At 37.0% G+C, this 25,886-nt stretch overlaps 1 protein-coding gene across 7 annotated transcripts in view; it reads left to right on the top strand.

Moving 5' to 3' along the window:
• Window positions 1–25,886, top strand: part of ATP6V1H (ATPase H+ transporting V1 subunit H) — a 162,906-nt gene that overhangs the window by 47,580 nt on the left and 89,440 nt on the right. For 5 of the 7 annotated variants that reach the window (XR_003147585.3, XM_025477734.3, XM_035708351.2 and 2 more), the window contains 3 exons: window positions 5,910–6,023; window positions 9,101–9,205; window positions 12,496–12,549. Coding sequence is in view for 6 of the 7 variants with exons in the window: in XM_025477734.3 (XP_025333519.1) it covers window positions 5,910–6,023; window positions 9,101–9,205; window positions 12,496–12,549 (273 nt within the window). In the remaining variant the exon portion in view is untranslated. The remainder of the gene's footprint in view (window positions 1–5,909; window positions 6,024–9,100; window positions 9,206–12,495; window positions 12,550–25,886) is intronic. The other 2 variants (XM_049103903.1, XM_025477735.3) reach the window with 1 other exon arrangement.

Raw genomic sequence — 25,886 nt, 5'->3', positions numbered from 1 at the left:
ACATAAACCACATCTTCTTTATCCATTCATCTTTCGATGGACACCGAGGCTCCTTCCACAGTTTGGCTATTGTGGACATTGCTGCTAGAAACATCGGGGTGCAGGTGTCCCGGCGTTTCACTGCATCTGTATCTTTGGGGTAAATCCCCAGCAGTGCAATTGCTGGGTCGTAGGGCAGGTATATTTTTAACTCTTTGAGGAACCTCCACACAGTTTTCCAGAGTGGCTGCACCAGTTCACATTCCCACCAACAGTGCAAGAGGGTTCCCCTTTCTCCACAATCTCTCCAACATTTGTTATTTCCTGCCTTGTTAATGTTCCCCATTCTCACTGGTGTGAGGTGGTATCTCATTGTGGTTTTGATTTGTATTTCCCTGATGGCAAGTGATGCAGAGCATTTTCTCACGTGCATGTTGGCCATGTCTATGTCTTCTCTGTGAGATTTCTGTCTTTTGCCATTTCATGATTGGACTGTTTGTTTCTTTGCTGTTGAGTTTAAGAAGTTCTTTATAGATCTTGGATACTAGCACTTTATCTGATAGGTCATTTGCAGATATCTTCTCTCATTCTTTTTAGGTTGTCTTTTAGTTTTGTGGACTGTTTCTTTTGCTGTGCAAAGGTTCTTATCTTGATGAAGTCCCAATAGTTCATTTTTGCTTTTGTTTCTCTTGCCTGCATGGATGTATCTTGCAAGAAGTTACTGTAGCCAAGTTCAAAAAGGGTGTTGCCTGTGTTCTTCTCTAGGATTTTGATGGAATCTTGTCTCACATTTAGATCTTTCATCCATTTTGAGTTTATTTTTGTGTATGGTGAAAGAGTGTGGTCTAGTTTCGTTCTTCTGCATGTAGATGTCCAATTTTCCCAGCACCATTTATTGAAGAGATTGTCTTTTTTCCAGTGAATAGTCTTTCCTCCTTTGTCGAATATTAGTTGACCATAAAGTTGAGGGTCCACTTCTGGGTTCTCTATTCTGTTCCATTGATCTATGTGTCTGTTTTTGTGCCAGTATCACACCATCTTGATGACCACAGCTTTGTAGTGCAACCTGAAATCTGGCATTGTGATGCCCCCAGCTATGGTTTTCTTTTTTAAAATTCCCCTGGCTATTCGGGGTCTTTTCTGATTCCACACAAATCTTAAGATAATTTGTTCCAACTCTCTGAAGAAAGTCCATGGTATTTTGATAGGGATTGCATTAAACGTGTAAATTGCCCTGGGTAACATTGACATTTTCACAATATTAATTCTGCCAATCCATGAGCATGGAATATTTTTCCATCTCTTTGTGTCTTCCTCAATTTCTTTCAGAAGTGTTCTGTAGTTTTTAGGGTATAGATCCTTGACCTCTTTGGTTAGGTTTATTCCTAGGTATCTTATGCTTTTGGGTGCAATTGTAAATGGGATTGACTCCTTAATTTCTCTTTCTTCAGTCTCATTGTTAGTGTATAGAAATGCCACTGACTTCTGGGCATTGATTTTGTATCCTGCCACACTGCCAAATTGCTGTATGAGTTCTAGCAATCTTGGGGTGGAGTCTTTTGGGTTTTCTATGTAGAGTATCATGTCATCGGCGAAGAGGGAGAGTTTGACTTCTTCTTTGCCAACTTGAAGGTCTTTTATTTCTTTTTGTTGCCTGATTGCTGAGGCTAGGACTTCTAGTACTATGTTGAATAGCAGTGGTGAGAGTGGACATCCCTGTCTTGTTCCTGATCTTAGGGGAAAGGCTCCCAGTGTTTCCCCATTGAGAATGGTATTTGCTGTGGGCTTTTCGTAGATGGCTTTTAAGATGCTGAGGAATGTTCCCTCTATCCCTGCACTCTGAAGAGTTTTGATCAGGAATGGATGCTGTATTTATACAGCATTATACAGCATTATAGCTCAGGGTCTAAAATGAGTCTCTAGTAAGCAGCATATTGATGGATCTTTTTTTTAAAATCTATTCTGATACTCTGTATCTTTTGATTGGAGCATTGAGTCAATTTACATTCAGAGTAATATTGAAATATATGAATATAGTGTATTAGATGTATTACCTGTGAAATTGCTGTTCCTGTAGATTGTCTCTGTTCCTTTCTAGTCTTTGTTGCTTTTGGTCTCTTTCTTGTGCAAAGGGTCCCTTTTAGTATTTCTTGTAGAACTGGTTTAGTGTTCATGAACTCCTTTAGTTTTTGCTTGTCTTGGAAACTCTTTATCTCTCCTATTTTGAAGGACAGCCTAGCTGAATAAAATATTCTAGGCTGCATACTTTTCCCATTCAGGACAATGAATATATCATGCCACTGCTTTTTGGCCTGCCAAGTTTCTGTGGCTAGATCTCTGCTAACCTTATGAGTCTACCCTTGTAGGTTGAGGACTTTTTGTCTCCTTCAGAATTCTCTATCTTTGCAAGTTTCACTCTGATATGTCTTGGTGTTGACCTGTTTTTGGAGATTCTGAGGGGAGTTCTTTGTGCCTCTTGGCCTTGAGAACCTTTATGGTTCTCAGCCACAATTTGTTCAATTAAACCTCTGCTTTATTCCTGCTCTTCTTCTGGGACTCTTGTGATACAGATATTATTATGCTTTGAGGAATCTCTCAATTCCCTAAATCTGTATTTGTGATCCAGTAGTTTTTTGCCCCCTTTTCTTTTCAGCTTCATTATTTTCTGTAATTTTATTACCTATTCGATCCTCTGCTTCTTCCATCCTCATTGTGATTATATCCAGTTGGTTTTGCATCTCAGTTATAGCATTTTTAAATATCAGCCTCACTAGTTTTTAGGTCTTTTATCTCTGCAGCCAGGGTTTCTCTGGTCTTCCATGTTCTTTGAAACCTTGTTAGTATTATTATGATTGTTACTCTAAATTCTTGTTCACATACATTGCTATGTCTCCTTTGAATAAATCCCTGGCTATAATTTCTTCTTGATCTTTCTTTTAGGGATAATTCTTCCATCTTGTTGCTGTGTCTAGGTTTCTGTCTTTTGCATATTATGAAAGCTTGTTATGTTTCTTGGTCCCAAAAGTAATACACATTAAGAAGGGGTCATGCCCATACAGGTCTAGGGCCTGGCATTTCAGGAAGTGATTCTGGTGTATGCTGTGTCTACTTTGCTGTTGTGTTTGACAGCTCTTTCCCACAGGTTGGTCCTCTGTAGAGTTCCTCCTCCTTGGGGAGTGTTTGGACCTTTAACTAGCTGTGCTTTGATTTGTTTGTTAAGACAAGCCTGGTTTAAAAAAAAAAAAAAAGATCCGATCCAATAAAAGACAAAAGGAAGAGTAAAAAAAAGCAAACAACCAGACAAAAACTATAAGCTTGATTCCAAAGAATAAAAAAGAAAGAAGGAAAAAAAAAAGGAAAAAGAAGAAAGAAAGCCTGATCCAAAAAATGAGAAAAGGAGAGAAAGAAACCAACAAATGAACCAAAATCTCTAAGCCTGATACCAAAGGAAAAAGCAAAAAAGAAAAAAGAAAAGAAAAAAAAAGTAAAATAAGTAAGAAATAATAATAAAAAAGGAAAGCCTAGTCCTTTTTTCACCATAACTGAAGCTGATGCTGAACACTGTGTGCAGGAGACTTGGTATACACGGGGGGCCTGTGTTGGTTTTTTAAGGGAGAGGCCTGCTAGGCTGGCTCACAGTCAGACTTGCTGTTGTAAAGATGCTCTTGTCAGGTCAGGGGGATAGGGTTTAGTGTAGGGGATTCTGGCCTCTACTGGAGGCATTGTGTTTCTCTCTAAAGTCCTGTGGTACTGGTGGGTGGTTGTGTGTGTGTGTGTGTGTGTATGTATGTGTGCTTGAGTGTGTAAGATGGCATTCCCTGCCCTTTCATTCCTCAGATGGGGAACTTGCAGCCACTGCTGTTCAGGAAGTCCTTATCGTAAAGCGAAAATCTCCCCTTCTGTGTCTCAGACTTTCATCAGATCCTGTCTTCAATCTGTCTGTGCCCAGGCATGCCCAGTGCCACAATTCTCCTGTGTTTTATCTTTGGCCAGGGGCGGGGATTCAAAACTCCAAATCTTAAAGGGCCCACCAAAGTGCCTTCCTGCTCCCTTACCCTAGAGGAGAGCCTCCTGGTGTGCCCAACACCATTCTGTCCCAGAAAATCAGTCACACGGCTTATGCAGAGTGGCTGGACTTTGTTGTGGTGCATCATAAAAAGCTGTGACCAGGTTATCTGTCCTCCGCACATAACACTTCTGTCCTAAGCTATTGAGTGGCTGCTTAGTGGTGACTCACGGGTCTTTTGTCCTTGGAGAGGCAGCATACAGTCTTCTGAATGTGCTTCAGGAGTATGACCCAGGGGATCCGCACACTGAGACATCTTGTGCGAACCCTGGATGCTGCTCTCTCCCTCTCCCTTCCCCAAAAGGGCTCCCTCCTTTTCATGGCAAACTGTGGCTTTTTTCTCCAGTTCACCACTCTGAATCTCGCATCTGCCACATTTTGTGCTTCCAGTTCTGCAGACTGTTTTCTTAATCCTCAGATCGAGTTCCTTTTGTTCAAAGTGATTTTCTGTTTATCCAGCTGATTTCCTGTTTGAGGAACGAGGCAAGCTCAGGGCCCCCCTCCTATTCTGCTGTTTCAAATCCTCCTCTGCAGGAATTGAAACCACAAAGGACCAGTCAAGGAAGAGGAGTTTTTTTTTTTTTTTTTTTTTTTTTTTTTTTAAGATTTTATTTAGTTGAGAATAAGAGAATGAGTGAATGGGGGGAGGGGCAGAAGGAGGGGGAGAGAGAGAATCCTCATTGAGTGAGGGGAGGCCCTTGTGGGGCTCAACCTCACAACCCTGAGATCATGACCTGAGCTGAAATCAAGAGTCAGAGGCTTAAATGACTAAGCCACCCAAGTGCCCCAAGAAAGATGAATTTTAAACTTATTTCTGTATGAAGTGTACTTTATTCATTTATGTGTCAATGATAGTTACAGTTTTAGCTTGGGAAATAATCCACCAATGGAATAAATGATGACCTATTCAAATTTTGAGTCCTTTGATAAAATCAGTATCATAACTTGCAGTTGTTTTTCTGAACTATAGTGATTCATTACTTAAGGAGGTGTTAGTCTCTTCCTCAAATAAGCAACTGTTAGCAACAACCAAAATTAAAAACAATGTATTTAAAGGAGTTAAATGTTGATCTGAAAATTATTGTTTATGTGATTTTTTTGTGCTTTTACCAAATACTGCTGCTTAGCGACTATACTCATTCAGTGAATCAGAAAGTGTATTTGAGCTAGTGAAATGCAGATAAAACTTAAGTGAGAAGTAGAGTGTGCATGATTTGAGCTAAGAATTAATTGTTCCTCAAATCCTATGTCTATCTGCTAGTGTTATATGCTATTTTTTGCTATCTTCATCTGCCCTAATTTTTCTATTATAACATGCTAGGAGTACTCTGATTTTATTTGTGTGGAGACAACATTGGGAAGGGCAGGTCAGAGGTTCAGGCTCAGAAGAAATATACCTTAGATTTCTACTTCCTTCAGGGTTGCGATTTGCTAGCTTGGCTCACTTAAAGCTAATCATAATAACTAAAGGTGATTTTATTTTATACTTTCAAATATTTATTTATTTGAGAATGAGGGAGAGAGAACATGTGCCTGTGCACATGTGTGCGTGTTTATGGGGAGGGGCAAAGAGAGAGGAAGAGAGAATCTCAAGCAGACTCCTTGCTGAGTGTGGAGCCCAGTGCAGGGCTTGATTCACAACCTTGATTGAGATCATGACCTGAGCCAAAATTAAGAGTCACCTAGGCTCCCCAAAGGTGATTTTATTTTTAAAGCATCTATGCCTTCCCCCTTCACCACCCACCATAATAGCAACTGGAAGAAGAAAACACACTGACTAAGGAGACACAGAATGAAAGGTTGAGAAGCAGTGCACAGTAGTAAAATGCATTCTGAATGGTAATATCATTTTTTTCTTTTTTAGGAAAATCACCAGCGGGTTAGCATTTTCTTTGATTATGCTAAACGCAGCAAGAACACTGCCTGGTCCTACTTTTTGCCAATGTTGAATCGCCAGGATCTCTTTACTGTTCATATGGTAAATTTTTAATTGATAAGATTTCTGACTTGGGGAAGAAGCATACTTGGGCTATTTATGACTTGGTAACCTCCCAGTTCCCAAAGGAGTAATGGCTGTGATGTTAACTTTTCAGAGCAGCATTTCCTTATTAATGGTTAGTAATGTGGGGATATTGGGAAGACAAAGGAGATGGAGTCACTCTGATACAGTTAAAGTTTTTGAGAGTATTTGTTGAGTTCATTAGCATAAAAACCTTTACTAGATTACAAGCACAAAGAGCTTTCAATTGTCTGACAGGATTAATCACATTTTAGTATAGAAATATAATTTTTTTAGAAGTAGCTACAGTGTTTACTTTTTATTTATTTACTATTTATTTATTTAAAAGATTTTATTTATTTATTCATGAGACAGAGAGAGAGAGAGAGGGAGAGACGTAGGCAGAGGGAGAAGCAGGCTCCACGCAGGAAGCCCGACGTGGGACTCCATCCTGGGACCCCAGGATCACGCCTTGGGCCAAAGGCAGGCGCTAAACCGCTGAACCACCCAGGGATCCCCTACTTTTTATTTTAATTTAGTAATTACTTGTTTTTTAATATCACAAACACACTCTTGTTTTAAACTTACCCTGAAAGGCTATCTTTGGATGTCTTAACTCTGAACAGTCTCTTATGGAGGCTAGAGAAGGTATGAGAGGAGAGTTGAGAGAATAAATCTTTGTACCAGCTTTTTCTATTCAGTGGGCTGCAGTGCGGAGCTCCTGAGGCTGTTCATTTCAGTAGATGTCTTTGAACTTTTGAAATCAAGGACTACTTTAGTGAAACATTTTTGAGCATGTGTCTTTCTCTCCATATGTATTTATAGTCATTTATGTATGAGTGTATTCATATATTTTGCATTTTATAAAGCCTTTACAAAAAGAGAAATTAAAAAGGAGGACTCATGAAATTATATTTTAAAGAATACTATTTTTAAAGATTTTTATTTAATTATTTGAGTGACAAAGTGAGAGACAACATGAATGGAGAGGGAGGGGCTGAGTGAGAGGGAGAAGCAGACTTCCTGCTCAGCAGGGAGCCTGATGCTGGGGCTTGATCCTAGGACCTTGGGATCATGACCTGAGCCAGAGGCAGGGATTTAACCAACTGAGCCACCCAGGTGTCCCAAGAATACTTTTTTAAAAAACAATACTGTATGTATGTATGTATGTATGTATTTAATTTTTAAAATTTATTTATGATAGTCACACAGAGAGAGAGAGAGAGAGAGAGAGAGAGGCAGAGACACAGGCAGAGAGAGAAGCAGGCTCCATGCACCGGGAGCCCGATGTGGGATTCGATCCCGGGTCTCCAGGATCGCGCCCTGGGCCAAAGGCAGGCGCCAAACCGCTGCACCACCCAGGGATCCCCTATTTATTTATTTTTTTTTATTGTAGAGACTTGGGTCTTTTTAAGTAGAGACTTGTTTTTATTGTTTGGATACATGGTATAAATGACTTACTAATTTTGGTGGTTTTATAATAAAATAGATAAATATATTAAAGACCACATATACATTTAGGGTAAGATTCAGCATCATTCATTGTGTAGCCAGAACTATGTTTTAATTTCTTTATTATTTAGGTTACTTTTGGCTAATCTCAACAATTCTGAAGGTCGCACGGTCATTGGTTTACCACATGCTGATGAAGAGCTTATTTCAAGAGTGAAAATGTCATCTCCATTCCTTTATCTTTTCCATGTTGCTTGTGCTTACGTAGCTGATAATGTTTTCAATCCCTGATTTCCTTATAGGAATCCTTTCAAGTCACATATCTTTGTGAAAGTTAGATCAGTTTTAAATGTATCTGTAAATTCACTTAGTGAGGCACATGAAAACATCTGTATGTCACAACTCTGTGCATGATTCAGAGTGCTGTGGTTAGCCTTCCGTGGTGTAGGATTCTAAATCTGCTCTGGCACTTGAATGCCTGCCATACTGACCTTGAAAATATGCCTTCATCGCCTGTGTCCACTATCTTCATGTGTAAGAACAGTTTACCAGTATAGCTGTGATTTTGGGTTAGCTAACCTCAACCTCTCATTCTCTACTAGGATTAATTATTACTGAATAATTGGAGTTTTGAAACAGTGACTTGGTTTCAGAAAGTACTGAAAGAATATTAAATCGGGTTTGTGTATGGACAAGTAGTATTTTATACTGCCTGTGTGTGTGCATAAATATATTTTCCAGATTTATCAAGGTATAATTGACAAATTGTAAGGTATTTAAAATGTACAACATGATGATTTGTTATTCTTATACTGTCTATTTAATAAGAAAATTCATGATTAGTTTTATAGCTTGAAGAAACCTGAGAAATATTTATTTTAAAAGATTTTTTATTTATTCATTCATGAGAGATACAGAGAGAGAAGGGCAGAGATATAGGCAGAGGGAGAAGCATGCTCCATGCAGGAAGCCTGATGCGGGACTCCATCCCAGGACTCTAGGATCACGCCCTAGGCCAAAGGCAGCACTCAAGCACTGAGCCACCCAGGCGTCCCCTGAGAAATCTTTAGATGAGGGAAAAAAGGTTATATCGAGAGATGGGTGTTTAATACCCAGGATGTATTTTTTACTAAGATACAGATTTTTGAGTGTGAGGACTCACAAGGGGCTTGGAATAAATGAAGGTAGCAGCTGGCAATTTGTTGTAGACATTGCTCCAAACTCTGGCAAGTAATTTGGAGAAGTCTATAGGTTTTTGAATAATAGCATCTACAAATTATTAAAAATACTTAGTACCTCCAAAAAAGAAAAAGAAAGACTCTTTTGAGTTTTGCTGGTCTTATAATGAATCCCAATCTTACTTTTGAAACTGAAAATAATACAAGGAATGTCATGAAATTCTTAAAATGTATCTAATTTTGTTTTACCTTAAAGAAACTATTTAAAAATACATTTTGACTCTTTTGCAAAATATATTTTTAAAAATGAAATGCAAACTTATTTTGGATGAGTATTAACAAAAATCATGCAAAATGGTTATGAGTCTTGCTTTTGAATGTGATTTTAGAATCAACATCGTATTTAAATACATTTTTATTTTTCAGGCAGCAAGAATTATTGCAAAATTAGCAGCTTGGGGAAAAGAACTGATGGAAGGCAGTGACTTAAATTACTATTTCAATTGGATAAAAACTCAACTCAGTTCACAGGTAAAAGACACTTTTTTTTTTTTTTTTACTGTTTTTGAAAGGCATGTATACCCATATTAAGCTATTTATGATAATACGTGAAATCACAAAAAAGTTATATTAAATAATGCCATTTTGAGCTTAATAAGTCAAACGACTCTTAGGTATGATATGCTTCACTTTTTCTTTCTTTGACTAGCTTCAACTCAAACCTTTCTATCTTTCTGCCACTTGGAATTTTCATTCATGCTTTTCAGTGGGCAGGGAATCTCTTTGCAGTTGGCTACCAAGATCACACAGGTGGGAGAACTAAAAGGACTTGCACAATTCCAGAAAGCATATTTATGTAAGGCTTGTAAGAAGGGAAAAGAAACAGTATAGCAGGAGACAGAGTGCAGGCAGGTTTCAGGCTGAGAGACTTCAGGTGCAGCTCCCATGTCTGCTTTGGGACCCTGAACCTCCAAGATTTGTGTGGGATACCTTTGGTTTGGGGAGAGCTCCTCACAAGTTTCTAGTGTATCATTTATGTCCTTCTGGCCACAGAACAAGCCAAGCTGTCTGACTACACCAATAAACAAACTGGCTCTGGGTGCTGCCAGGGGAGTTTTAAACTACGGACAGCACATTACAGATCATTGGCCAATCCAGTTATTCTAGTGTTGCCAAAGAGTCCATACCAGGCTTTGAGGCACCCCTGGGTAAGCCTGGAGCTGCTGGATCCAGCTGTAAGATGACCATTGCCAAGTGGCCCCTTTCCAGGATTTATTGTGTCACTCTGAGATCAAACATTTGGGCTTAAGGTTAAATGTGAAGCCTACTTACTGCCATATTGGTTGCTTTCAGACCTCCCTAGTTCTACTTCTCCATGGAGGAAATAGCTGACTGGTTAAAGGACAGAAAATTACAGGTTTTCTGTTTTTGTCTTCATGGTTTCCTAGAACAGGCAGATGATAAGATACTTATGGTGGCTCAGTGGTTCTTTCTTTCAGCCTTCCAGTGACTAATATTAGTGGTAAGGGGAGACTTGGGAATGATCCTCAGAGAAGGAGTGAGATGAAGGTGGGTGGGGAAGGAGTATTCTGGGGAAGAAAGGGTAGAAGAACATGAGATTTTGATGTGGGGATGGCTTATGTGAGGAATGGCACCAGAAAAATAATATTGATAGTGTGTTGTCAGTGTTAGATTGCAAATAAATGTCTATTTGAAATAAGCTTTTGGAAAGTTATAATTCAGATTTCAGGTGACGTTTTAATAGATTTTAATTTGAGGCATAAGAGAGATAGCATGACGTTTTACTTGGGTTTATTTTTTTAAATTGTTGCTTTTTTTGGGAAGTCTGTCTTTTATATTTGTATAGGGATATTTTGGAGTGTATTGAACATAATTAAGTATTTTTTATGTCAGCATAAATTTTAACAGACTTTTTTGCTTAGTTTTTTTTTTTTTTTTTTAAATTCGAGAGAGAGAAAGAGATCACATGAGTAGAAGGAGGGGCAGAAGGAGAGGGAGAGGAGAAGCAGACTCTCTGTTGAGTATGGAGCTCAACACGAGGCTTGATCCCACAACCTTGAGATCATGGCTTGAGCAGAAACCAAGAGTTGGATGCTTAACCTACTGAGCCACCTCGGTGCCTGAGGCTTAGTTTTTACATAGTTTTATAAGAGCCACAAATTTGCAGATTTTACTGACTTTGTGAGATATTTAAAAAACGTGTGATTTAGAACATGAAAAATAGGTGTGTAAAGATGAGATTTTAAATTTCTAAGTGTATATCATTTGGGATCAGAATGCTTAACCTTCCCTTCACCCTTCCTTTTTTTTTTTTTGAAATTAGTTCTTCTGAACAAACTTCATTGTTTTAGTGTTAGCTTTGTGGTAATGGTAGTGAGGCTCTGTTGTAATTTGATTCATAAAATGGAAATCGGTAGGAAAGAATGTATACTGTAGTTTGCTACTAACATTTTGAGTTGTTTCATCTTAGATTTCTCCTTACAAGAATATTTGTTTTGTGCTTCGCAGATGACTTGTCACTTTTGGAATGATTAACTGTGATTATAACTGTCCAGGAATTTGGGGAAATACCTTTATCATCACTAGTGGGAGCAAAATATTTCAGTGTCTAGAACAGTTTTCATTAGAACTGAGCTTCTCAGTATCGGATAAATGCTCTAAAAGAGCTTTTCTTTATCTTTCTGCTGTATTCTTTTTATCCCTAACTCTTTGGCTTTCTTTGGTTATGGTATGGTGTTTCTGCTTTGCAAATCCTGCTACAGAGTGAGGACATCTTCAGGATGCCCAGGCCCCATTCTGGCTTTGTTTCTCAGAGTCTTGTCACTGCTTGTGCTAGGATCTGAATTGCATTCTCTTTCTTGCTGTGGACAAACACTTCTTCCATAGTCTTCTAGCAGGATCAAATCACAGACATGTTATTTAAAGAAGGAAACCTAAGATTATTTGGGATTCTGTTTGCTACTTTGCTTAAATGTCATTTGATGGCACTGTATCTGAAAGGTCTCTTTTTCTCTATCATTAGTGTTTTCTCCCTCATAAAAAGGACCACAATTTCATTATTTTAATAGAAATAAACTTTCAAAAGTCCAAATTAGTTGCAAGTTTGGATATTTTGTTGGCTTTATAGTGACAGGAGCTTTTTCATTTTTGGTAGTTTAAGCAAGCATTATATATGGGTTGGGAGGTTGCCTAATGCTTGACACTTAGTAGATAATAGATAAAATTAGTTTGAGTAAAAGAAAATAAAAATATCCTTTCAGAAATTCATTACCACTTTTCTCTTGCACATTCAACCTTTGACTTTCTACCTTAACTTTTCTTTAGTTATTTCTATGTGTCATTTAGACATTATATAACATATGAAATTCTGATTGTCATTATAACTTGCTAGTATTGCTGTTGATAATCTATTTTTAAGTTCTGTGTGAATCTTCCCATTATTAGGCGCCTATTTTGAAAGCTTTGCCACAGAACATAGTGTAGATCGTTCAACTTAAGACAGTCATCTTACTTGAAAAACAATTCAATAAGTAAGTCCTGAGACTTGGAAATTTGTACCAGCTTCACTTATGAAATTTAGCTGGAGCACAGTATTCAGTTTATTATTGTTCTGTTTAATTATCTGGAAGAGTGTAATATATAGAATATTTTGTGTCATCCTCATGCTTTTTATTAGTTGATAACTCCATTAAGTAGGATTAGGAAAATTATAAAATTTGCTTAGCTCCCTTTCATAAGTTGATTAATTAGGATAAAAATTAAAAACAAAACTAAGTAATAAGTTATTTATTTCGTAATAGAAACTGCGTGGTAGCGGTGTCGGTGTTGAAACAGGAACAGTCTCTTCAAGTGATGTAAGTATATTCCTTCTTAATTCCCTGGCCTCCTAACACCGTGAATATAAGTTATTTTGAGTCATTTAAAAATTTAAAGATGTTTACTAGTCCCCAAATGTAAATCTATATTAACCTTTAGTTAGGTTAATAGCATTGTAAAAACTATAAAACTATATGTTTATGTATATATAAATATTTGTGATCTGTTGGTAGACAGGAGACTTGCTCTTCCCTGTTGCTCTTCTTTTCAGGTCTCTTTATCTTAGACCTGAGAATCAGTGGAAGAGTCTAAAGTCAGATATTCAACTGGAGTGAACAATCATAAGGTTACTCTCTTCAAGCTTCAGTTGTTTGATAGCCTATCCAGTATCTAACAGATACGTGAACAGTGTGTCAGGGAGTTGGAAACAGTTCAGTTACTTGTTACTTGTACTGTATTGCTTAAGGCTTTATGTGGGGCTGCATGCTGACTGGAACCCCCACTTGCCCTTTTCTTGACTAAACTCTCCCCACGTTTTTGTAGAGCCAAAAGTGTAAAGGTTAAAATTAATCATGTCTCCCCAATTCCCTTCTTGGTTGGAGTTCTCTTCCTCATTTGGGAACAGTTTATCTTTGTTGTGTTCTGAATAGTTCAAGAACTGGAAATAAATTTGGACATGTAAGGGTTGGCATGATTAGAACCAGTTGAGAATAATAAACTGAAATAAAAGAATAAACTGAATAATAAAAGAAAGTAAGAAATGTAGGTGAGGTGCATCTATCTTCATTTGTGGGAAATATCTCTGGGAAACTGGAAAGCATCTTCTGAGGATAGTGTCTACCGCCTGCCTGTAGTAGACCTAAATGAAGTTCTGTAGAAGCCATTTAATATCCATATTGATTACCAGTGCTTCTATAATCTGCACGGAATATATCTGTTTGTGTGCTCTGAGACTGCAGATGGCAGCAGAACTCATTTTCAAAGCCAAGAGCAGGGCTTCTCTTGGAGCATGGGTTGAAGGACTTGACAAATAGTGTGTTAGGCCAGAAAATGGCTGTTAGGTTTCTGAAGTGGAATCAGAACAATGTGTAGAACTAGGTGAGCAGTCTTGGGGTCAGACTAGGGTAAGGAGATCGTAGGTTGGAAGTCTAGATATTCAGCCCTAAGCACATGTTTAATTTGAGAATCTTTATTTTCGTAACTTGAATTATTACATTTGAAATTTTGAAAAATTCTTTAATTCATGTATTAGACTTATTGATAAATTTTTAAGAAGGTGTTTTTGGAATTATATATCTTATAAACTTATTTCAGTGATTATTAATGTGTTTGTAAGTTATTATAGTTTATAGGATGAGTTGCAAGCTCTGGTGACATGACATTCTTAATTTTGTTTTTTCTGTGTGGTGTATTGGAAAAACAAAACTAAAAAAAAAAAAGGAAAAACAAAACTAATTAATTGAATTGGCAGTGCATTAGTTAAAGTGGTTTACCTGGTAGACTCCCACACATACATCCCAAATAGGATTAGTATCAGAGATAATCGTAAGGCAAAGAAGGCCTTTAATTTTTGACCTTCTTCCCTTTTGTGCCCTTCAAACTTAAACATACTTGATGTCTCTTCTTGAAGGTTCTTACTATTTCAGATTGCCATCAACTTGGAAAGCAGACTTTAATAGTTGAACGTCAGGTGGTAGCTTCTCCTCTGATATGATTTAATAGAGGAATCTGAATTGATAACTAGTACTTATTGAGCTCTTACTCTGTGCCCGGCACTGCTTTATTCATTCATATTTACATGTCCTTAAATGTTCACACTTCCTCTCTGACTTAGGTATTACTGTGAGCCACATTGGCCGCATAGAGTGCAGTATCAGTTTGCCTAAAGTCATTTAGCTAGAGTAGCAAAAACCCCAAAGAAAGGAGTTTCTTGCCAAGAGAATACATTTTGAGGCAACAGAAGTGCAGTTAGATCTTTAGGCATTTTCCAAGTCTCATAGCCTGCTTGGCCTTGTCAAAATACTGATATATCTTAGAATCCCTTTAGGTTTTCCAAGAGCATAGAAAAGCAGTTTGGGAAATTGCATTACATGATACTGCCACTTGATGTCAGTATAAAACAAACAAAAGTTTTATATTGCAAAATGTGAATAAGAATGATTCAACAATCTTACCTTTAAAATGGCCACAGAAGCATCATCAGAAGTTATAAGCTGATTATTAAAAATGTTTTTATTTAAGTGACATTACACAAGTAGACTTTCCTTAGCATGCCTTCTGTTATCTTTGCTTGAATATGAAAATGATAAATGATGCCAAATCTTACGCACTTGCCTTAAACTCTTCAGTTCTATACTGGCTCTTGAACGTGAGTACTCTCAATCTTCTATTCCGAGGAAGCTACACAGCTGTGGATGTTGATTAGTGCTGATGTCCTGATAAAAAGATGAATATTGCGATCTCTTACAAGCTTTGCAGGATTTAGAAAGAATTTGGGGATTTGTTTTGTTTGTTTTCTTTTTCTTTTTCTTTTTCTTCTGTCCAGCTTTACTTATACTAGTGTGAGAGGGAGCAAGGTGACCACCCATTCGATTGGGTCCTGATCTCTGGCTATTTTGTTGCAGATCCAGTTTAGCATTTGTTACTGCTAGATAAACATTGTCTATTGATAGTAAATAACTTGATTAAGTTGCCAGCCTCTCCTTATTACTTACTTCATCTTGCCTTTTAATGTTCTGGAATAGTTCTGTCCACCAGAACTTTCCATGATGTTGGACAGTTCCAACATTATGGAAATACCATTATGGTAGCCACTGTGTGGCTGTGAAGGACTCGGAAAGGTAGCAAGTGCAAGTGAGGAAGTAAATTTTCAGTTTTATTTAGTTTCTAACATTTTAAAGTTTTTTTTTTTTTTTAAGATTTTATTTATTCATGAGAGACAGAGAGAGAGGCAGAGACACAGGCAGAGGGAGAAGCAGGCTCCATGCAGGGAGCTTGATGTGGGACTTGATCCCAGGTCTCCAGGATTACGCCCTGGGCCGAAGGCAGGCGCAAAACCGATGAGCCACCCAGAGATCCCACATTTTAAAGTTTTTAATCAAAATATGTATCACATGCCATAAAATCCATCCATTTGCAATTCAGTAGGTTTTAATATCTTTAGGGTTGTGCAGCCATTACCACAATCTAATTTATATATAAATATAAATATAAATAAAAATAAATAATAAATAAAAAAAAAAATATATATATGAGTTCGATTTGCAAACATATAGTATAACACTCAATGCTCATTCCATCAAGTCCTCCCCTCAGTGCCTGTCACCCAGTCACCCAATCCCCTTGCCCACCTCCCCTTCCACTGCCCCTTGTTCATTTCCCAGATTTAGGAGTCTCTCATGTTTTTTCACCCTCTCAAATTTTTCCCACTCATTTTCTCTTCTTTCCCTTATAATCCCTTTCACTATTTTTTATATTCCCCGTATAAGTGAAACCATATAATGATTGTTCATAGAAAACCCAAAAGACTCCACCCCAAGATTGCTAGAACTCATACAGCAATTTGGCAATGTGGCAGGATACAAAATCAATGCCCAGAAATCAGTGGCATTTCTATACACGAACAGTAAGACTGAAAAGAGAGAAATTAAGGAATCAATCCCATTTACAATTGTACCCAAATGCATAAGATACCTAGGAATAAACCTAGGAAGAAAGGTTTATAAAAGAAAATAGGAATAAACCTAACCAAAGAGCTAAAGGATGTATACCCTAAAAACTATAGAACATTTCTGAAAGAAAGTGAGGAAGACACAAAGAGATGGAAAAATATTCCATGCTTATGGATTGGAAGAATTAATATTGTGAATATGTCTATGCTTACCCAGGGGATTTACACGTTCAATGCAATCCCTGTCAAAATACCATGGACTTTCTTCAGAGAGTTGGAACAAATCATCTTAAGATTTGTGTGGAATCAGAAAAGACCCTGAATAGCCAGGGGAATAATGAAAAAGAAAACCATGTATACAATGGAATATTACTCAGCCATTAGAAATGACAAATAGCCACCTTTTGCCTCGACATGGATGGACCTGGAGGGTATTATGCTGAGTGAAATAAGTCAGTCTGAAAAGGACAAACATTATATGGTGTCATTCATTTGGGGAATTTAAAAATTAGAGAAAGGGAATAAAGGGAAAGGAGAGAAAATGAGTGAAAATATCAGTGAGGGTGACAAAACATGAGGGACACCTAACTCCAGGAAATGAACAAGGTGTAGTGGGTAGGGGAGGTGGGCGGGGGTTGGGGTGACTGGGTGATGGGCACTGAGGGGGGCACTTGCTGGGATGAGCACTGGGTGTTATGCTATATGTTGGCAAATTGAACTCCAATAAAAAAAAAAATAAAAAGAAAACCAGATCCGGGGGCATCACAATGCCAGATTTCAAGTTGTACAAAGCTGTGATCATCAAGACAGTGTGGTACTGGCACAAAAACAGACACATAGATCAATGGAACAGAATAGAGAACCCAGAAATGGGCCCTCAACTCTATGGTCAACTAATATTCGACAAAAGAGGAAAGACTATCCACTGGAAAAAGGACTGTCTCTTCAATAAATGGTGCTGGGAAAATTGGACAGACACATGCAGGAGAATGAAACTGGACCATTCTCTTACACCAGACACAAAGATACACTCAAAATGGATGAAAGTTCTAAATGTGATACAGGACTCCATAAAAATCCTAGAGAACACAAGCAACACCCTTTTTGAACTTGGCCACAGCAACTTCTTGCTAGATACATCTAGGAAGGCAAGGGAACCAAAAGCAAAATTGAACTATTGGGACTTAAGATAAAAAGCTGCACAGCAAAAGAAACAGTCAACAAAACTAAAAGACAACCTACAGAATGGGAGAAGATATTTGCAAATGACATATCAGATAAAGGGCTAGTATCCAAGATCTATAAAGAACTTATTACTAAACTCAACACCCAAGAAACAATCCAAACATGAAATGGGCAGAAGACATGAACAGAAATTTTATGGCATTCTTAACACCTCAGAAAGAAACCTGTAACACAGTAACAGTCATTCCTCATTCCTACTCCCCACTCCCAACCTCTGGCAAGCACTAATATACTGTCTTTCTCTTTCTGTTTCCTCTGGCCATTTCATAAAAATAGAGCACATAGCATGTGCTTGGTCTGCGACCAGCTTCTTTCACTTAGCATCATGTTTTTAAGTTTCATGCGTGTTTCAGCATGTAATAACAGTATTTTTGAATTAGAGAAATGAAACTTAGTTTTTTTGGTTTTGGCCAAATTTCTTAAATTGTTTTCCGTGGCAGTTCTAATATCCTTTTTATATGAAGTTATTTTTACTGTTTTGGCTTTGTTTATAATGTAATGCTGTGCCTATGTGGCTTTTCAATGTTCTAGATGAGGTAGGATACTTTAATGATTTAGTTCTTTACTACTTTGTTGTTAAGTACATCAAAAGTGCTACCCAAGTAGCAGCGCTGTGTCAGGAATTTATACAGTTCATGGTTGTTATTTAACTGTAGTCTGCTCTGGCTGGTGAAGTCTGTGAGGACTCAGAGTAATTTATAATCAGTTATGTGGCTAAGTTTCAAGAGCATTATTATTTAAAACAATTCTTGGAGGATTTTCATTATCTAAATGCCTTTTATCTTCTTGCCACAAAATTAATACATCTTAAACATTGGGGATCATTAAAATATATGTACAGAATGAACACTAAAGAGGGAAGATAAGAATCTGAGTTTTGTTTTTCTGATCAGATTTTTAGAATGATTGTCTGGATGTATATTCTGGCAATACAAAAGAAAATTAAGTGGTAAGGTATTTCAGTACAAGATTTTCTTTTACAAATCATTGTCAAACATAGCACTTATAACTATAATAAGTAACCTAATATTATGCATTAGATGTGTTCTTGAAAGTTGTATACAAAGCACTAATTTATAAAGGAAATACTATTTTCTCAAGTTCACAATTTTTCTGTAAAGAATCTCATTACATGGCTGAGCCAATTAGGTTGAAAGCAATGCTTGAAGGACATTTAGAAATTTGCAAATTAAAAATGAAATTACTTTTTTTTGGGTAAAACTTAAGTCTAAGGCTGAATTATCTTAATCTAGGCATTAATTTATTCTTGGCATTTTCTGAGTTTTGACCAGAAGATCTCTTGAGTAAGCCAACTTGAAGAGAATCCTTTAGCTAATTTTAGTTCCTGCGTATGAGGTAGTAATAATATATCTTATGATTGTTTTGTGCTTGTTGAACTGATTTGAGTTCAGATTTGAGTAGATTTTTTCCCTTTAATTTGTTAGGGCTGATATTTCCCTTTATTGATGATAAAACAGTTTTGAAGAATTTAAGTGATTTGCCAGAGATAATTTGGCAAAACTGGTAGTCAAAGCCTCTCTTCTTCTCCCTTCCTTTCCTTGTCTTTCTTTCTTTGTCTTTCTTCTTTCTTCTTTCTTTCTTTCTTTCTTTCTTTCTTTCTTTCTTTCTTTCTTTCTTTCTTTCTTTTTCTTTTATTATGTCTTAACTCACACAAAGTAAAATGCACAGGTTTTAAATGTTCAGCTGAGTGAATTTATATGTCCTATGTTCTCCTGCTCAATAATTCCTTTGGCTGAACTCTCACCAAGGTTATTGTTATCATGGTATCTATTACAAGTGATGACTTTTGCCTAATCTTGAACTCTATTGTAGTATAATCAAATACAGTATGAAATCTTATGTATCTGAATTCTCTTGCCAGTATTGTGCCAATGAGTTTCATTCATGTTGCATTTAACAGAAATTCATTCTTTTTATTGCTATGTAGTAATCCATTAAATTATTATTTTTTATTCTCTTGTTAATGGATATTTTGGGTTGCTTCTAGTTTTTGGCTGTTGTGAATAATCTTGCTATGAACGTTCTTGTACCTGTCTTTTGGTAGATGTAATCACTGTAATCACTATGTCTGGAGCACTTAATTCTAGGATAGAATTGCTGGGTTGTAAGGTGTATGTAAATTTAGTAGATATCACAAATCAGTGTTCTAAATTGATTTACGTGTCCATCAACAAAGTATGAGAATTTCAGTTCTAGTCCTTACTGACATTTGACATTGTCTTGTGTTATTTTTTAAAGTGAATGTCTGTGATAGAATTAAAAACCACACATATATATATGTACACTCACTTTTTAGTTCTACAAGAAAAGATTTGTGTAATTGTCATGAAACATTAAATACTTTTGATACTGTACAAATCAGCAGTCCTCATGTAAAACTGGCTTCTGGAATCTATTTTAGTCAATTACATGTTTGAAAAGTTTAACTTGGTGTTTCACTAATTCCACTGTAGTGTGTATTTTTACTATCTGTGGGACAGGTGCTTTTTACTGCACTTATTTTAAGTGCCCACGATTCCAAAATTTAAGTGAATATTATCTTTGCTCTTTCTTATTTAGTTTGTACTTAAATCCCAGCATTATGAAGATGAATATTGAGAATTTGTCTATAAAAATTTTTGTAACATTAGTTTTACTTTGGTACAATATCATTGTAGTTTTTATGTTTATCTTTGGTTGCCTGCTTGCTTTGTAATTCCTCAGTTCTTGAATTACTTTGTAATTCTGCAGAATATGGATCTCTGAGATCATATTTGCCATGAAGGTGAATTTTACCAGTTGCTCTTTTCCCTACAGTGTGATTATTCCACCATAATACAGGAGAGTTTGCATTTCAGCAATGCTGGAAAGTTTCTCTTAAATGTGTTGAGAAGTAAAAATAGCTTTTCTCTACCAGTGAGGTTTGCTGCAGTGAAAGAGCATATTGTGGCCAATTCTCAGCCCAGCATGTCTGATGCAGCACAGAGAACTCTAGCTCAAGTGTGAAGAGAGTGAATTCCTAGGGCCAATCCAAGATTAACACACTATTTTAATTCCAACAGATTATATCTCCTTTTTAAGGCTCATCTGAAAAATTGGGTATCATAAGATTTCCCTTTATTTTTAATTTTAATTTTGTGTTTAAAAATGCTTTGAAAAATGTGTTAATAAATTGTTTTTATTAAAAAATTCTTTCTTTTTTGACAGTGTTTTGATTAGTTGTGAAGGTTAGAAATATTTTGATTCTGGAAAAAACAAAACCTTTACCTTAAAGAAAAATGCTGGTTGGATGACATTTAAATAAATAGTATTCAGGAAACAATGCAATGAGTACCTAAAAATATTTTTTTTGTGTGTATGTCTTTAGTTATTAAGTCATTACAAATACTGGTAGTTTTTGTTTTGTTTTGTTTTTTAATGGAGAAGTGAGTTTATTTATTTATTTATTTATTTAAAAATGAGAGTGTGAGCATGAGGGGTTGTGGGGAGGAGAAGCAGAGGGAGAGGGAGAAGCAGACTCCCTGCTGAGCAGGGAGCCTGACTGAGGGCTTGACCCCAAGATTCCAAGATCATGACCTGAGCTGAAGGTAGCTGCTTAACCAACTGAGCCACCCAGGCGCCCCTACTATAGCAATATATATATTATATATTTATATATATATATATACACTATATTGTACATTTATATATATACACTATATTATATATTTATATATAATATCTATTATATACTTATATATAGTATATATAGCAATATATATTTATTTATTTAACTATAGCCATTTCAATGAAAATTATCATCTAGCTAAATGAGCTCTTTTACCATAAATATTTTCTAGTAAATAGGATGACACAAAGTACAGCCAGAATTGACTGACTAAATTAGTTTTCAAATGAGATAACTTAAAAGAAAATACTAGACAATTATATAAGATCCATACTATCAAACAGATGTAGTTTTGGCTCCAAAAAGAGGTAGAATAATGATGCTATATTATATATATTTCTGCAGTATTGATTGTTACTAGGATAAAAATTTCAGCCAAACTTAATCAAACCATATCTTTTAGAGTCCCATTCATTTGGAATTTGTGTAAGATAGAAAGTTTGTATTTCTCATGTTTGTTCATTCAATCAAGAAATATGTATTGAGTACTTACCAGATACAGTGCATGGTGCTGAAAGTGTAGCACTGAACAGGATGGGCAGGACTCCTGCCTTCATAGGGCTTCATTTTAGGGAGGACAGCATTAGACAAGTATATGGTTATTTTAGTATCCTTCTGGCAATGCATGTAAGAGAGAGGCACAGGTCCTTCGAGTGTGTAGTGAGGGGCCTCATCTGGGGCCAGTTTGCCCAGGCTTCCTAAGGAAGTGGAGAGATGAGGCCTGCGCCTCCAGTGGAGGGAAGTGTGTGGAGAACATGGACAGAGAAGGGAGAGTTGGCGGTGCTGTAGGAGTGCAAGTGTAGGGAGAGCGGGGAGATAGAAGGCAGGCAGGCCAGGGCATTAAGGGCCTTTGAGACCACATAGGGTTTTAGAACTTTTACTCGGCAGAGGGAACCCATGGAAGAATAGTAAGAGGGGGAGTCATATGGCATAGAGCAGCCATGAGAAGTGCTTGTAAGTATGTGGCCCTGGGTCTGCCATACTGCAGCATAAGCACCATTTTCCTCGATTGCTGTGTGACTTGATTGTTACTTTCCTGGATTCTGTCATTTGTCTGCTCAGCAGTGAGTCTCCTCCAAGGATTCTACTTAAAAGAGCACTCATGTCTCCCTCTCTGCATTGCTGGTTCCTCCCCGCCCCCTTTTTTTAATCCTATTTCCTTTTCTTAATGGTATTTTTGTTGTATTGAACTTGTCAGACTCTAGAACGCTCTGTAATTTACTTGTTTTTGTGTACTTTTCCTCTTTCTCCATTGGACTGTAAGCTCCCTCAGGGAAGGCAGTGAGGCCTGTTTGTTCACAGCTATGTGTCCAGTGCAAGAACAGTGTCTTGCACATAGTAGGCACTTTGTAAATATTTGTTGAACGGATTTTGAATACAGACTTGTAAAACATTTCTGGGGAATAGTTGATGACTTAGAATGAAGGAAGCCTTATGTCCCTTAGTTTCTGACAGTCCAGGCAGTCTGAGTTTGTAGCTGTCAAACATTTGATTATAACTGCAAGGTCAGATGGGCTTCTTCATATTTGGTTGTATTTTAACTACAAAAATATTTGAAAATAAAGTGGAATCCCTTCTACATACCAGATGGTATAAGCAACCAGTATATGTTGTTGAATGAAGGAATACTTCATCAAAGTTGAGAGCACAAGTGGATTTTAAATCTTTATATAGATGATTAAAAATGCAGTAGATCTCTAAGTATATGACTTCTTAAATGGAAAAAGAAAATTACAAGGGAAAGTTATAGTATAATCTTATTTGTATTTTTTATAAAAGATGTACATCTAATGCATAGAAACTTCTGCAGTTTACAGAGAAATCTACTTTTTTTTTAAAGATTTTATTTATTTATCCATGAGAGACACACACAGAGAGAGAGAGAGAGAGAGAGAGAGAGGCAGAGACACAGGCAGAGGGAGAAGCAGGCTCCGTGCAGGGAGCCCGATGCGGGACTCGATCCTAGGTCTCCAGGATCACGCCCTGGGCTGAAGGTGGTGCTAAACCCCTGAGCCACCCGGGCTGCCCTACACAGAAATCTACTAATTGTGATTGCATCTTAGCAGTGGTAGTGAGGGATGATAAGAGGGAGGTTTTTATTTTATGTTCTATGTTGATTGGATATTTTATCATAAATATGTACAAAGAATTTCATGTAAAACTCAGGTCAATTAAAACAATGTACACAAATTTTTTAAAAAAGATTTTATTTATTTATCTGAGAGAGAGAGAGAGAGGGATAGTGAGAGAGAGAGAGAGCATGAGCAGAGGGAGAGGAAAAAGCAAACTCCCAGTTGAACTGGGAGCCTGACACAGGGCTCAATCTCAGGACCCTGGGATCATGACCTGAGCTGAAGGCAGATGCCTAACTGACTGAGCCCCTATATACTCTTAATATTTGCACACAAATATTAATGAGGTTCCATACTACTTGTCAAGTCATACTTCTAGTTCATAACTATACTTAATACCCAGAAGCTGATCATATAGGCAAATGTCCTTCGGAGTTCTGAGTGTAGGAGTCAGCGAGACTCAGGAGACTTATAAGTCAGGGAGAGGTCAGCTGGAAAAGATAACACGCTGGTACAGCTCCAAGGGAAGGCACAGAGATGCTCTTCCTTATTTGATTCTTTCTTGTGACATTTCTGTTTGGAAGGAGCACTATTTGATTATCTCAAATACTGCTTCATCAGTTTGGTGGTTTTTGATATTGTCCTGTAAGATAGATTATTTCTCTGCCTTTCACTTCTTGTTAAGTTTGTCTTTGAAATCTTGTGAGATTTCAGGATTTTCTATTAGCAATTACAGCTATTTCAGGAATACTTTTAAAAATCTTAATAGAATAGGAAATTCAAGCAAAAATAAAAATATATCCAGGAGGAAAAGATCAAGATTGTGTCCATTGAACAGTATGGAGGATAGTAGTACATTTTTATATTATTATCATGGAAATCAGCTTAAAGGAAATGATAAAATGCAATTTGGGGCCTTCTACATTTTGTCCTTTAAAAAAAAAAAACTAGGCAGAAAACAAAAAATACTTCTCTTGGACAAGGTATATCTTAAAACTTTAGGTTCTCTATTTCTCCTCCTAAAACCAAATAACACAATAAAAAAAGATCAAGTGGAATGAATAGTTAATTCAGTGAACAAACATTTTTAAAGTGCTGGGGTTTTTGGTTTGTTTTTTCTTTTCGGTTTTTCTTTCTTCTTTTGCCAGGGATTATGCTTAAATGTTGAGATTAAGAAAGACTCCTCTTTTGCTTTCTGGTCAAATGGGGATGACTAATACACACACGCACATATTCATACACACACCAAAGGATTTACAATAGAGATTTATATGTGGCACACGAAAATGATTAATTCCACCTGGAGAAATGATCAGCAAACATTTGTTGACTATTATATGACAGATACCATTGAAAACTCTTTTATATACAAACTAATGAAATTATACTGACATTCCATGGGATTTGTTGTATTATCCCTATTTTATAGGTAGAAAGCTCTTTCAAGGTTACGTAGTTTATAGGTGGCTAAGTGTGGCAGGCTGGTTCCAGAGCCTTTGTTCCTAACGATTGTATACTACTATATACTACTACTGTACTTTATGCTACTGCTTTTCTTTCATGATGGAGGAGTTAACTGTTGATCTAAGACTTGCAGTAGGTGAGTCAATTTGAATGGTGACAAGAATGGGGGAGAGCTGTTCAGTTAGTAGTTGGAGATTGAGATCTGGTTCTCAGGTTCTTTTCACTCTCAGGTGAAAGTAACTGTTGGAACTGGCCTTTTAAGATCACTTGTTATCCTAGAATTTGACATATTAATGAGGTGATAAGATCCAAAAGAGATAACAATTTGGTGATAATTATTTCAAGAAACCTTCATGTATTAGGAGGAAGAAAGATGGAGAGATTGGTAGAAGCTTTAGGGACAACACTAAGATGGGAAAGGATTGAGTATATTTAGAGGCTGAGGCGAGGAAGCCTATCAGAGACTGAAGATGTAGAGAGGGGTCTGATGGATGGAGCATCATTTGGGAGGAATGAGATATAGACTTTGCTGGGGCTGAGGGTTGTGGACAGGAATAAGTCTGCTGGTCTCCTAGGTGAGAGAGTGGCAAGAATGGCTGTAGGCATCATTCAGTTTGAGGGTGAGATGTTGGCAGCTGGTGAATCTAACCAGTGGTAGGTATATTTTCTCATACTGCTGAGAGTAAGGGAAGAGAGTAGGACACTGGGATAGTGGTGAGTTGTGGGTAACTGGGGAATGGCAGAAAGAACAAATCCATAATTGCTTGTTTGGCTTTGCAGGATTGTATGATTTTCTCCAGCAGTATTGAATTACCTTTGTCTGGGAGTAGAGATGGTGACTTGTTGGCTTGATGGAAGGCTGATTATTTAGAAAGAAATTTGTTGAGTAATTTTATACATGAGAGTAATAGGGCACATGTGAGTGAAAGATAAGGAAGTGATATAATAATTCAATCATTTGCCAGTGTTGCCTTCATTATATACTTTGAAAGTGATTTTGGGAATAGTATTTGGACTGCTTCATTATGTATAATAGATGCGAGTACAGTTTTAGAAGCGGGATCTTTAATATGCACATTTATAATGTGAGTCTGGAAGCTCTATGACAATGAAGAATCCATATTTGAAATGTATCATGTATTTCAACATAGTATAGTAAAATGGACACAGAAAAGAAAGGCTTAGTGAAACAAGACATTTTTGTGTCAAGAGGAAATAGATGAAAAATGGAAGAGAAGAGAGTGTCCTAGTTGCGTT

This window comes from Canis lupus, chromosome 29 (genome assembly GCF_003254725.2).
Source record: "Canis lupus dingo isolate Sandy chromosome 29, ASM325472v2, whole genome shotgun sequence".
Taxonomy (NCBI): Eukaryota; Metazoa; Chordata; class Mammalia; order Carnivora; family Canidae; genus Canis; species Canis lupus.
The sequence above is the reverse complement of the archived record's forward strand: the minus strand, read 5'-3'. Positions and strand labels throughout refer to the sequence as shown.